At 42.7% G+C, this 14,646-nt stretch overlaps 1 protein-coding gene across 2 annotated transcripts in view; it reads left to right on the forward strand.

Annotated features, from left to right (window-relative positions):
- Positions 1-14,407, forward strand: part of REXO1 (RNA exonuclease 1 homolog) — a 99,838-nt gene extending 85,431 nt beyond the window's left edge. For both annotated transcript variants that reach the window (XR_010983997.2, XM_068112672.2), the window contains exons 15-17: positions 4,021-4,141; positions 4,782-4,873; positions 13,451-14,407. Coding sequence is in view for 1 of the 2 variants with exons in the window: in XM_068112672.2 (XP_067968773.2) it covers positions 4,021-4,141; positions 4,782-4,870 (210 nt within the window). In the remaining variant the exon portion in view is untranslated. The remainder of the gene's footprint in view (positions 1-4,020; positions 4,142-4,781; positions 4,874-13,450) is intronic.
- The last annotated feature ends 239 nt before the right edge of the window (positions 14,408-14,646 follow it).

The following is a 14,646-nucleotide window of genomic DNA, read 5'->3' on the forward strand; positions in this document are numbered from 1 at the left end:
GGCCACACGTTGACTGCGACTAGAGAGCAAGTCCGCCAGCCATGCGTGGAGATTTCCGTGGATACTAAAGGAGGAGAGTTTGGTGAGCAGAGCGGGGTGCCAGACCGTATCAAAGGCACGTGATATGTCAAGGGAGACGGCTCTAATTTCCTGTTTGGCATTGAGGACCTCCATCCATTGTTGAGACAGCAGAAGCAGCATGTCCAGAGTAGAGTGACCTGGTCTGAAACCAAATTGATGATCAGAGATCAAGCCATTGGAGAAGAGGAAATATTTCATATCCGAAGCAATGATGGATTCCATGACTTTGCTGATAATTGGGAGAAGGCTGATTGGTCTGCAGTTGCAAGGATCTGTTTTTGCACATTTTTTGTGTAAAGCGGTGATGTTGGCTGATTTCCAAGCAGATGGCAGATGACCTTGAGCAAAAGAGAGGGTGAAGAGAACAGAGAGAGGGAGTGAAAGAGCGGAAGAACAGGATTTTAGGACCAGTGGGCTGATGCCGTCAGGTCCAGTTGCAGAATCAGAGTCGAGGGTTGACAGAAACTTTTCCACCTTCTCAGGAGGAAAGGACGCAGAGTCCAGGAGCAGCTGGGTACGACTGGGTACAGTGGGTACAGAGAGGGATGGGTTTGGGACACAAGATTTGGAGGCAAACACAGAGTTGAGGCATTCAGGTTTTTCACGTGCTGAGTCAGCTGTGTTAGCCATTTGAGGTAAGGGAGGGGATGGAGGGGGAACAAACACCAGAAACAGATTTGACCAGACGCCACCAGGATTTGGAAGAGGGAGACAGATAAGAGAGTTCGGTCTTGAGAATGGAGAGATATTGTTTCCTGGCTCTCCTGAGGGTGGACACACACTTGTTTCGGGCTTTGTGAAAGGAAATGAGATTTCCTTCCGTTGGATTTGCTTTCCAGGAGTCGAAGGCAAGTTGTTTCTGGGCAACAGCCTCACCACAAGAATCCGTGTACCATGGACGGCAGGAAGGGTATGACAACTGAAGACGAGATGGGATAAATCTGTGCATGAGAGAGAGCAATTTACTTTGGAAAAATTCCCAGGATGAGTTGATGTCAGAGGTGGTAGAGATGGGAGACCAGTCCAGATGATTGATGGCTGCTTGAAGACCGTGCCATTTGGCCTGAGTGAAATGCCAGATTCTTTGACGCTGAGGAGCCTCTCTGAGAATGGTCAGAGAGATGTCCACTTTAACAAGCACATGAACAGATGAGCCGATTGGAGCAGAAGAAGAAGAGCAGACATTTCAGGGAAGTTTGTCATAACCAAGTCCAGAAGAGAAGATGCTCCGTTGACTGAGATCCGGGTCGGGAAATTGACAGATTGTGTCAGTCCCAGTGAGTCGCAGAAGTCCTTTGCTGAGGAGCCATGGCTGGTGAGAGAGGTACCCACACCCAGCCAACTGGCATGGTGACAATTGAAATCACCACATATGAGGAAGAGTGAGTTGGGATGAGTAGATAGAAGTTGGTCCATATTATCAGACAGCGAGATGTCGATGGAGTCATCACTGTTTGGTGGACGGTACAACACACATATGAACAAAAGCTGGGAGGGAAGGGGAAGCCCTAGCCAGAGGTATTCCTGGGGGTGAGGTGGAGAGAGGGCAGTGCAGGGCGAGTGAGGAAGAGAGTTTTTGATAAAGATAGCAACCCCACCTCCAGTACGAGGCTCAGGTCTATCATACCGGAGGAGGGAGTCACCTGGGAGAGATACTAAGGAATCAGAGACATCATGAAGGAGGAAGTTTTCTGTAAAGCAGGTCACGTCTGGTTTGTCAGAAGCAACCTGTATGGAGAGATCAGTCAAGTTTGAGCGAAGGCCCCGGATATTTGAGGTCCATACCGTTAATGAAGAGGAAGGGGGAGCATCGGATACAGAACAGGGGGGGGGGGGGGTAGGGTAAGATGTTGAAGAGGAGGAAGAGGTAGGGAGAGCTGTTGAAGGTGTGTCAGAGATTTCAGAATAGCTCGGAGAAAGGGAAGGATGGGGCGGACAAAAGGTTTGATGGTGATTGGGTGAGGCACAGTGAGGTGTTTGAGGAGGGGGAAGAGCGAGGCAGAAGGTTGGGGGAGATGGAGGTGAGAGGTGAGAGTTGGAAGGGGGAAGAAGCGGGGAGGACGCTTTGAGGAGGGGTGAGAGGGGGGAAATGGAGAAGAAATGAAGGTGGGGAGATTTGAAGGGGAGGGGCGAGGGGGGAGTTTAGGAGGGAAGGGACAAGGGGGGGGGGGGATTTGAAAGGGATGGGAGATGGGGCAGATTTGGAGGGGAGGGGGGAGTCTAGGAGGGGAGGGGAGGGGCGAGGGGGAGTGGAGGGGTGAGGGGGGAGTTTAGGAGGGAAGGGGTAATGGGGGAGATTTGAAAGGGATGGAGGATTGGGAGGGGCAAGGGGGAAGATTTGAAAGGGATGGGTGGTGGGGAAAATTTGGAGGGGAGGGGCAAGGGGGAAGATTTGAAAGAGATGGGTGATGGGTAAGATTTGGAGGGGAGGGGCAAGGGGGGAGATTTGGAGGGGAGGGGTGATGGGGATGATTTGGAGGGGAGGGGTGAGATTGGATTTTAGAAAGTGTATGATTAATGGGAAACGAACATTTATTGCAAAATGAGTTTCTTGTGACCTTCAAGTCAAAAATACGTTTGAGGACGCTGGAGGGGGGGTGGAGTGCAGGTGAGTTTAGGGAATGTCGGAAAGAGGAACTGTAAGAGATGGAATTTTTTTTTGGAATGAATAGATTTGGTGAGCAAGTCGAAAACACCCTTTTAAAGAAGAAGAAGAAAAAGGTGTTATACTATACGACAGAATACAGTACTTCAGAGGAAAGTTTAAACATTTTAAAATTTAACAGTGAAAACTATCTGGGGAAATGGAGGTGAAACACGTGATCGAGGAACGAACGAATAAACGAATAAGAACAACGAATATGAATAAAGAAGGAAAAAATTTTTTTTTTTTTTTGAGTTTTGATTTTAAACAAGGAAGTATGGGGTGAAAAGACTGGGGAAAACTGAGAACGAAAGTCATTGGAGCACAATCGACGGACCGCTGAGAGAAAAACAAAGCCTCAAGGTAGGACACGGCAGCCTACAAGGCCTCAAAAGACGCGGCACGAATTAACCGACGATTTTCTATGCAGGTATGAAAAATTAACCGAGAATCTTCCTAGACACACTATAGGTACACACACCGAAAGATAAATACAGTTTCGACAAAAACACAATTGTGAACAATTAACTTCGAAAGCGTGAGAGCGTGGACAGCTTCGAAAAAACGTGACTCGCCGACAAAGATCTCGCGAGTGTTTCACTTGTTTATTCCACGTCTAACATGGCACCTGCCATTGGCTGCATAGGGCGAGTCCAGATGCGCAGAATGAGGGGCGGGAGGAAGTTAGGGTTATTACGGTCAGCTTTTATGATTAATTATCAGGGTCAGGTTTTCACGGGACACGCGAACGGTTCGCGAAGGATGCGAATGTCGAAAAAATGGCAAAGTCTAACATTCGTATTTTAGGCTCCAAAAGTTCGCCAAACATGCGCGGGGGTTCGGAAGCGTCGTCAATTGTTCGCAGGAGTCGTTTTTTGTTCGGCGGGAATTTCAAAAAAGTTTGAAATGGAAAAAGTTTGAAATTCCCGGCGAACAATTGACGACGCTTCCGAACCCCCGCGCATGTTTGGCGAACTTTTGGAGCCTAAAATACGAATGTTGGACTTTGCCATTTTTTCGACATTCGCATCCTTCGCGAACCGTTCGCGTGTCCCGTGAAAACCCACCTTTAGTGTGCAATGTACCATGACATCCATAAAAAATGTATTTGTAATTTATTATTATTATTATTTTTTAAAATTAACGACATCCATTAATTAACTGGAAACATCGTTTATCTGGAACACCCTAGGTCTTGACCATTCCAGATAAAAGAAGTTTTACTCTTTGTTTTCATCACTTTATAAACCTGATTCTGAGATGCCTTTTTCCTGACACAAGTTTGGCTTTTTCAGCTTATCCACAGCACAGTAATTGATACTGCAGTGGTATTTCCTCACCGCCTCGGTCCTCCATACAAGCGTGCGCTCAAGAACCTAATGGCAGATCATCTCAAGCGCATTATCCAGGACAGTCGTACGTATGCACTAAAATATGAATTTGACTATTTGACTAATCTCCTTGAAAAATTAATGCTACCCTTCCTTGTTTTTTGCTATAATTATGTTACTTGTTGAATATTGTAACTGTCTTGGTCAGTGAGCATCCTTTGGACCCCATTTGGGTCAATGGTGGCAGGTAGAGGGTTTAAGGTCCTCTCATAAGCCATGCTCACTTCTTGCTGTTTACATTGATGGTTAATTTAAAAAAACACTTTTTGATATTTGGGAATTTTCAAGAATCTGTGGAATGTCAACAATTTTGATGTTTGTAAACTAGCAATTTGATTAAAAAAAAAAAAGATTTTGTTCTTTCATTTGATTTTCAACCTTCATTATTTTTAGTCCAATTGTATTGGCTCTGCCTCAGATAAACTTTGAGTTGAGGTCATAGTTTTATAGTACAAATAAATCTTTGTCCAAAGCTAAGTTCTGTCGCCATAATAAACTTGCTGGGTTGTTTGCTGATGAACTGCCAGGAAATGAATTATCTTTTTAATTTCTGGTCGTATTCAAAAGGTAAAGTGTTTTTCTCATAGCTATGAATGAATGGTTCCTTCGATTTGCAAGCAAATTTGCTTATTCCAGTGTTTTGTTTCACTTTTTCCATGCCACAGTTGAAGGCCACGATTCTGGAGAGGATGCCCGAGCTTGCATGGAGCTCATGCTCTGGAAAGTAAAAGAGGATGCAAAGCTGTACAGATGACAGGTTAGAATCGCAGTCAATTATTGGATAACTTTTTCTTTCAAGATGATGAAGGGCCGTTTGGCGCTTTGTTCCTGCCATTGTTAGAGAACCTAAATACTTTTCTGTCTTTGCCTTGTTGTACTGCTTGCGTGTTTTCTGGACGTGACTTAGACATTATTATATTAATTATATTACTGAAAGCTTAATGTCCCTTGTTTATGCTGCACAGTAATCCCTCAATTATACGGACATTCATTATCTGGAAATTTGTGATAAAGGAAATGACTAATTAGGGATTAAATTTCCACATACAGAAGTAAGACTCGTTATAACAGAAATTTTGCATCTCAGAAAAAAGTATATACATATATATAATTTCAAAACACACCTGGTCACAAGTGTGCCTCACTGACTGGCTGGGTCTTCATTCGAGGTCCTCAGCATCATCCTGTTTCAGCCCATCAACCTCGATACGGTCAGCTAAGGTGGGCCAGCAGGGGCACACAAGCCTCTGCAGGCAGAAACTACACCTGGATGCATACATACCTCCACCCCCAGTGTGAGAACACAGACTACAACAACAAAGCAGCGTCCACTCCCAGAATCCACAGCACCAAACAAGTAAACATGGTGGTGGAGCACTGAAACAACCACCCATCTTTATAACCTTCACCACTCACCAACAAAACACACACTAGAAAACACACACACACACACACACCACACACAAAATGCACACACACACACACACACACACACACACACACACACACACACACACACACGCACACACACACACACACACACACACACTCACTCAACCAACCACCTACCTTTACAACATACACCACTCGACATACAAAAACACACTTGTGCAAAAATTCATTCATTTCATGCATAAACACACCCATTTATGCAAAAACACACACCCTCACCCACCCACTCACTCGTACAACCCCCCCCCCCCCCCCCCCACACAACCAACTAACTAACTACCCTTACAATATACACCACTCAACATACAAAAACACACACACTCATGCAAAAACATTCATGCCAAACCACACCCACTCATGCAAAAACATTCATGCAAAACCACACCCACTCATGCAACACACACACGCGCACATACACACGCACGACACAACCAACCTCTTTGACAAACAACACCTCTCCCCCATTGGTCGCCTCCACTCTCCTCTCTCTCGATCTCAGCACCTCTTGTTGCACCATCTCCACTACCACCGCCAGCACCTTATCATGCCGCCATCTGTATCTTCCTACTGCCAATGCTACTGAGCATGCACCCAGTGCATACTGCATTATTCCCAGACCTCCACACCAAGAGCAGCTCTCCTTCTGCAACAACCCCCACAGCCTCAAGTTTGCTGGTGATAGAAGCACATCATACGTTGCCTGCAACAGTAAATTCAACAGTCTTGGCTCCATCCTCCAAATCTCTTTCCACTTCAATATCCTCACCCGCACACCTTCCGACTGAGTCCAAGCAACTTGCTGTGCCTGTCTGACTGCTTTCACATATCTCCCCTCCTCTTCCTTTCTTCTCACCTCCCTCTCATCCATCTTCCTCCTTTCTTTCACAAATGCCTTTCTCCATAGCTCATGCTTCATCCACCCCAAGCCATGCTTCCCTCCTGTTGCAACCGCTCCTCCATCTCATCCACCTCTGCTCTTGCATTCCACTTCTCACTTCCCTTCTTCTATGAAAGAGCATTTTTCACCACTGAATCACTAGAATCCCACAACATCATGAACTCCTGCACCCTCACCACCTTAAACTCTTCGGTTAATGATGGCAAGGGTAACCAGAATTTTCCACCCTGACCCTGTGTGTGTGCATGTATATTTCCATTTCCATAGATGTGTGCGCATGTGTGTATGTATATATATATTCGAGGATCGAGGACTTAGCGGTCAGGGTGCCGGCTTGGGATTCGAGGATCCTGGGTTTGAATCCCGGTCGAACGCTGAATTAACGCCAGGGGGGTTGACTCAGCCTGTCATCCTTCCGAGGTCGGCAAATTGAGTACCAGCTTGCTGGGATGAATGATCACGGTGTGTACCCCGGTTTAGAATAAGTACACTGTATCCCTGCGCATCATAAGAGGTGACTGAGGGTTGGCGTCAGGGAGGGCATCCGGCCATAAAAACATTGCCTCAAACAGGGAACCATGATTGTCATGGGGCCCGCAAGGCTAACCCCCGCTCCAGCGGGGAAAATGGCCTTAAAACGAGCATTCATTCATTCATTCATTCATTCCAGTCTGTTTGTCTGTCTGAGCAGGATATCTCAAAAAATTATGGATGGATTCAGCCAAAAAGGTCTGGATGCAGATCTGGCCTATCATTGGAATACAAAACTTAAACTTTAACAAAACTAAACAGGCTGGTGCATGTATGTGCTCTACCGAGTGACGTTCCATGTTAGAACTGTAATCACTGTAATCTGTAATGAAGAATAATCACTTCAGCAGTCCTTATTGCAGTACATAAACCAGGTATAACGTATTGTAATAGTATAACGTACGATAGCATAACGTATTGAAATTTTCACTCTCATAGTCGGAAGCTCTCACTCTCATAGAAGCGGGACTTCAGATCTTCACTGACAATGATCCTTGCAGAGAGAGAAGCAAGCCTCAATGCAGTCAAGCAAACCAATGATTCAATCAACTGCTCCAGGGAACTATACAAGAAAAAGAAGCAACGTGCAAATCAGACAACCTTGCATGCATATTTCTCCAAGAAATATAATGGGGCTGGTGCTCCTCAGGATGTAAATGCCAAGCCTGCTACTCCTCAGTTTGCTTCCCCCAAGCTTGCCACATCTAGGTCAGCCACCTCTTCACAGGATATGGATGACCCTGCCACCACTCAGTCTTAAGACATGATATTTTAATAAAGTTTGTTGCATAAATATGCATATTTTTTACATCGTAGAGGTAAGATGTTGTTCCATAGGAATCTATCTCCACTTGTATAATGGGAGTATATGGAATAATTAAATTCGATATATGGAAATTCACCTAACGGAAAGATTTTAGGGAATATAACCCTTTCGTTTGTAGGGATTACTGTACATCTGCAACCTTGTGATTGCCTCTTATTTTGGAAAGGGCCTTCACAATTTGAAGAAAAATGATACAGTAAACTCTTTTACATATCACGAGTTTGAAATATCGTGGATTCGACCAATCAAGGGCAACTTCTTTATGTGTCGATTTAATTATCACGGGGTAAAATTTCGGCCATTCGTGGTTTTTGAACTGTGAGCTATGATTGTTATCTCGCAACATGAGGCTTTCATGCACCGTTAATGATGCAATGGTGCCAAAGTGTAAAACGATGTGATTCTTTTTATTTTATTTATTTGCTGGTTTGAAGAGATGCCGCCCGATTTATAAAAGAAACACATAGACAGACTAGAACGGCACTCAGTAGAGCGCATACCTCTGCCAGGCTGAACAGTTTACGTTTTGTATCCCAATGATAGGCCGGATAAGATTCGGACCTAAACCTAAATCTCATCGGCTTGTTCTTGTGACCTAACCAAACCCATCCACCAAGTTTAGTCATAACTCGTCCATAACTTTTTAAAATATCATGTTATATATCACTTTTCGCCCGATCTCTCAATGGTGAAGAATTACTTGAAAATTAAATAATTATCATATCCAAATCCAAATTCAGATCTTCACCAAAATGGAACTAATTAGTCCGTGTCACACACCCAACCGGTCCACCAAGTTTCGTCCAAATCCATCCACAACTTTTTGAGATGTTCTGCTATGTATCGTTTATGGCCCTTTTTCCCAATGGTGAAGAATCACTTTAAAAATTATACGAGCCGGATCCGGATCTTCACCAAAATCTAATCATTTCGTCGGTGTCACATACACCACATCTCTGCCAAATTTTGTCCGAATCCGTCCACAACTTTTTGAGATATGTTCTTCATAGACAGACAGACAGGGGTGAAAACATAACCTCCATCCATCAACCTTTGGTGGCAGAGGTAATTACGAAGGAAAACGATATACGGGATTAATAAGGGAGTAATGGTGGGGGTGAGGGGGTCAAGTTTAATCTGCTCCAACGCAGCAGGAGACATAATCGTAAAACCGGTTTATATTTATTTTATGTGCTTATTCCAATTGTGATGTTTATTTTAGGACTCCATCCACCTTCCTCTTTGTTTTCGTGAAATCCAGGAACATACCCCCACCCCCCTTTCCCATAGGAAATTGGTTTTAACTATCACGATTTTGAATATCTGCCATTTTCCAGGAATGTAACCCCTGCGATATTTTAGGGTTTTTACTGTACTGTACTTTCAATCTACAAGATCGTTCACTTTTGGAAAATGTAGTTCTTCCCTTCCTCCTCTTGTTTTTATTTTATTTCATTGATTTAATAATAGTAATAATAATGTTGATAAGATTGAATGATTTAACATCTGTGGACTAAAGTTAGCAACAAATATTGGAGAAATCGATGCAACAGTGCAAATATTGGTGCAACAATACCTAGCCTAAAATGCTACTTTGCTATGGCACTCTTTCCTCAGCTTTCCTATGAGGTTGAGTATCTTCAGAATACTCTTCAAAGGATTTGCCAGTCCATGTAGATACTTGATGCAACCAAGTTGTTAGCATTGATTCATGTTTCCTTCACTATCTATTAACAAAAATATTGTTGTGCAAGTTGCAAACAATACAACAGCACTTGGTAGAGCGCATACCTCCACCAGGCGGAAGTTTACACAAACCAAAATATAATCCTTGTTCTTGTCACCTAACCAACTCGTCTACCTAGTTTTGTCATAATCTAGCCACAACTTTTTGAAATATCGTGATACATATATATATATATATATATATATATACACACACACACACACATATACAGCACCGGTCAAACATTTTAGAACACCTCAATTTTTCCAGTTTTTATTGAAATTTACGCAGTTTAATGTCTCAATGTGCTCTGAAATTAAGCATAGAACAAATAAACAATTGGAGATAAAAACAAATCATAGAATGATTGCAAAGAAAGCCGAGGTGTCAATGAGTACAGTTTCCGACGCCATCAAAAGGCACTTGGAAACTGGAGGAAACTCTGACAGGAAGAGGTCTGGCAGACCCAAAGCCACAACAGAATCAGAAGACAAGTTTCTGAGAGTCAACAGCTTGCGTGATAGGCGGCTCACAGGACAACAGCTTCAAGCACAGCATAACACTGGTCGAAGTAAGCAAGTCTCAGTTTCAACTGGGAAGAGAAGACTTCGAACTGCAGGTTTGACAGGTCGAGTGGCAGTAAGAAAGCCATTGCTCAGATGGCAAAATAAGAAAAAGAGGCTTACCTGGGCCATGAAGCACCACCAATGGACTACTGAAGACTGGAAGAAGTTCTTATGGACCGATGAATCAAAATTTGAAATCTTTTGGTTCATCACGCAGGGTTTTTGTACGCCGTCGAGTAGGTGAAAGGATGGTTCCTCAGTGTGTGACACGAACTGTCAAACATGGAGGAGGAAGCGTGATGGTCTGGGACTCTTTTGATGGATCCAGAGTCGGCGACTTGCGCAGAGTGACTGGCACCCTGAACGAAAAGGGCTACCACAGCATTTTGCAGCGCCATGCAATACCCTCTGGTATACGCCTAGTTGGTCAGGGGTTCATCCTTCAGCAAGATAATGACCCTAAACACACATCCAGGCTATGTCAAAACTACCTTCAAGGAAAAGAACAAGACGGTAGGCTTTAAATCATGGAATGGCCAGCACAATCTCCAGACTTAAACCCCATCGAGCTGGTTTGGGATGAACTGGACAGAAGGGTGAAAGCAAGGCAACCTACAGGTGCAACACATTTGTGGGAACTTCTGCAAGTGTTGGGAAGAACTTTCCGAACAATATTTGATTTCCATTGTAGAAACAATGCCACGACTGTGTTCGGCTGTTATATCAGCAATGTAGCCACCTTTTGCAGAGTGAAAAATTAAAATAAATTTTTTTTCCAACAAAATGATTCTATGATTTCTTTTTTTATCTATAATTGTTTATTTGTTCTATGCTTAATTTCAGAGTACATTGAGACATTAAACTGCGTAAGTTTCAATAAAAACTGGAAAAATTGAGATGTTCTAAAACTTTTGACCGGTTGTGTGTGTGTGTGTGTGTGTGTGTGTGTGTGTGTGTGTGTGTGTGTGTGTGTGTGTGTGTGTGTGTGTACAACAACAACAACATGTATTTTAAGGCCATTTTCCCTGCTAGAGCGGGGGTTAGCCTTGCGGTCCCCATGACGATCTTCTCCATTTTGCCATATTTTCTGCATCTCCCCTTATTAACCCCCTTGCCCGCATTTCTTCTTCCACCATCTTTAGCCAAGTCTTTCTCGGTCTTCCCCGTCCTCTACTTCCTTCTACATTCATTTCCATCACTCTTCTCAACCAGTCACTTTCATCCTTCCTCAACACATGACCAAACCATCTCAACCTGTTCCTCTTCACAGCATCCATCACAGGCTCTATTCCCATCATCTTTCGCAATTCATCATTTGTCTTCCTCTCTCTCAACGACACTCCGCACGGCGCACAAGCACATCCACCGAACCATTCGCATTTCCACCCTTTCCAGCCTTCGTTGCTGCTCTACATTCATTACCCGTCTCGCTCCCATAAATCATAACACTTCTCACACATGCAGCATACACCTTTCCCTTCAACTTCAACGACACTCCCCTCCTCATCAGCACACCACTCAGTTCCCGAAACTTCTTCCATGCACATCTCACTCGAGCATGTCTGTGTCTGTCTCTCACTGTGTGTATGTATGCCATAAAACATTGCTTCAAAAAGGGGACCACGGTGCCCGGAAAAGGCCAACCCCCACTCTGCGGGGAAAAAATGGCCTGCAAAGGTGGTTCCCCTATCACTCAGTGGTGAAGAATCACTTATGGAATTTTAAAAATATTGTCTCCAGTTCATATTCGGATCTTCACCAAAATCGAATCAATTAATCCTTGTTACACACCACACCTGTCCAGTCCACCAAGTTTCGTCCGAATCCGTCCACAACTTTTTTAGATATCATGCTACATAGCATTCTTCCCCTGCCCCATCTCTCAATGATGAAGAATGACTTTCAAAAGCTCTCAGATCCAGATACGGATCTTCAACAAAATCTATTCATTTCATGCTTGTCACACATCCAACCTCTCCACCAAATGTGGTACATACAAATCCATCTACAACTTTTTGAGATATCCTGTTCACAGACATGGACAGACAGTGGGTGAAAACATAATCTCTGCCACCTTCAGTGGCAGAGGTAACAAAGAATGTGGGGGTGGGCGTTTCATTTTCAGCTCGTTCATATCAAACGAGTTTGATGAAAATTGCTGTGAGAAATTTTAAAGCATTTTGATCACGAGATATTTAAAATTTACAATAAAAGATGGGTTGACAATTTAATGTTTCCGCTTTTCAGCACAGTTTGTGATTTGGCCTCCATTTGACTTTACACAGCTCATAATGACGTTTTTATTGTTGCTGAATATCAAAATGAGAATCAATCCTTGTGGTTGTAACATTTTTGGTAACTGTTGAAATTACTAGTAAGAGTTGATGATCTGGATCTATTTTTCAAGAAATATGTAATTGATTTAATATATTTGGAGTATTTAATATAACAGAGATATTTGGTGCAGTCTAACCTATTTTATCGAAAATGGTCATGCCCAATGGTGCTCTAAATAAGCGATATTCTCGGTTAATGGATGTCATTTATAAAATAAATGAAAAATTTTTTTTTTTATGGACGTCATGTTATGTTGAACCCTAACCCTTGCCCCCCCCCCCCCCCCCCCCGCCACTGGATCCTACCACCCTTGCCACCCGCCCTCCCCCCTACCCCGCCCTCCCCCCCCACGCCATTCATTCACTGTATTTGGATTTGATATATGCAGTCAATGGCAGGCGCCATGTTGGATGTGGGATAAAGGAGTGAAATGTAGTTCCATCCAGTCAAATTAAATCGGTAAAAGTTTACAAACGCAAAAGCTGGACTTCCAAGTCGGTAGAGCCGACATTTCGGTGTGAATCCCCTCGCCTTGTTCACAGCAGATGTTGAAGTGAAGAAGAAGAAGCTTTAAAATCGTCACGTGATTGTCAACAGTTGATAATATGAATTGGTCTGTTGACCAATCCGGGCATCCCGCGACGATTGCAGATGACATGGGAGAGATGTAGTAGTCTTGTCCCACATCCGTGACAGATTAAATCGCAAACCGCACCTTTCGTTGAGAGATGGTGATTTTTGTTGAGAACCTGTTCCATTATTTGGAAGACCAGATAAAAGAGGTTCTACTTTATAAATTGTATTGACATCATTCATTTTATACATTACAGTTTTCGCATCATTTGCGGAACTGTTTTCAATCTGATGGTGACCTGGGTATCTCTGCTTGATATAATTGTATGATTTGGCACTTCTTGGTGTTTTTTATGTATAAAAGTACATGAATAGTAATCTCACAAACAGTGCGTTTTTGTTTCATTTGCTGCGTGTTGTTTTAGGAAGTCTGCCGGTGTGAAAATTCGGACAAAAAAAAAAGAAGCAAGAGTTGTGGAGGCTGGAGTTATCTTTCATCCCATTGAAACTCTTACTCTAAAACTCTTACTCTGAAAGCTCTTACTGCACTGAAACTCTTACACTCGGTGAACAAAATATCGGAGCTCGATTTGTGACTGAGAACGAGACCATTGTCTCTGCTATGAAGATACTGGCTGACAAAAATACCGACTTATTCATTTCTTTTTATTTATATTTCTGTTTGTAAATGACTGCTGCTCTGCATAGCTTAGGGACATTACTCTCTAATGCTTCCGTGGCCTTGATGATCTTCTTTCTATTTGTATGACAATTAGCCTTTTTTTGTATAAGATGATGTACTTGAATATTTCTTTTAAACAATTTGTACAGTATTATATTGTTACTTCAATATTCGTGACCAAATTATTTGAGAACGCTGCATCCAAAATAGATTCACTTTTGAAAAAAATTTCAGTGTAAATAGTTTATAGTTTGATGTAACAAGGAATAAGGTGCATCCCATTTTTGTTTGAAATGATTGTGTATTGTTGTTGCATTAATTATACTTTTGCAAATATGTATGTTTTGTTGTTGTTTTTATTTGTCATTTCCCTTCTTAAAAACTACAAGGCTTGTGACCTTGTCTGCTGTGGCAATTGCCTTTTCTTTGCTCATTTCTTTGTACAGCCAAACAAAAACTTTTGAAACAACAATTTCTTATTAGGCTTTGAAACCTATTGAGTATTTATAACTTCTTATTATGTACAGGCTCGGATAATTTTACTCAAATTACTTGTGCTGCTTTGCATACAAGTTTCGTCCACCTCAAAGATGCCGAATCTTTAATATTTAGCATCAACGTGGGGTAAAAATGCACGACTGTCATGCGTTTGCAGATTGCTGTTGGGAGAAGAAGGTGAAATTAAATTATTCAAACTTTATGCTGTGTGAATTTTCTGATTTTGTTTATATCTTGCACTATTTATCTCTCATTTCATTATTACAGCCATGTGGGTTGCATAAAGCTGAGATGATGGACGTGTTGTATGACTTAAGTCATGCACACAAAGCCAAAAGCAGGGTTAAGCAATTGGTTTATGTCTGTCCAGCCGTCCATCCACAAACGTCAGTTTATGATCGAGGAATAACTCGATTTAAATTTAATGTTGTATGTGTTTGT

The sequence above is a fragment of the Myxine glutinosa genome, chromosome 1 (assembly GCF_964187855.1).
Source record: "Myxine glutinosa chromosome 1, kmMyxGlut1.1, whole genome shotgun sequence".
Classification (NCBI taxonomy): Eukaryota; Metazoa; Chordata; class Myxini; order Myxiniformes; family Myxinidae; genus Myxine; species Myxine glutinosa.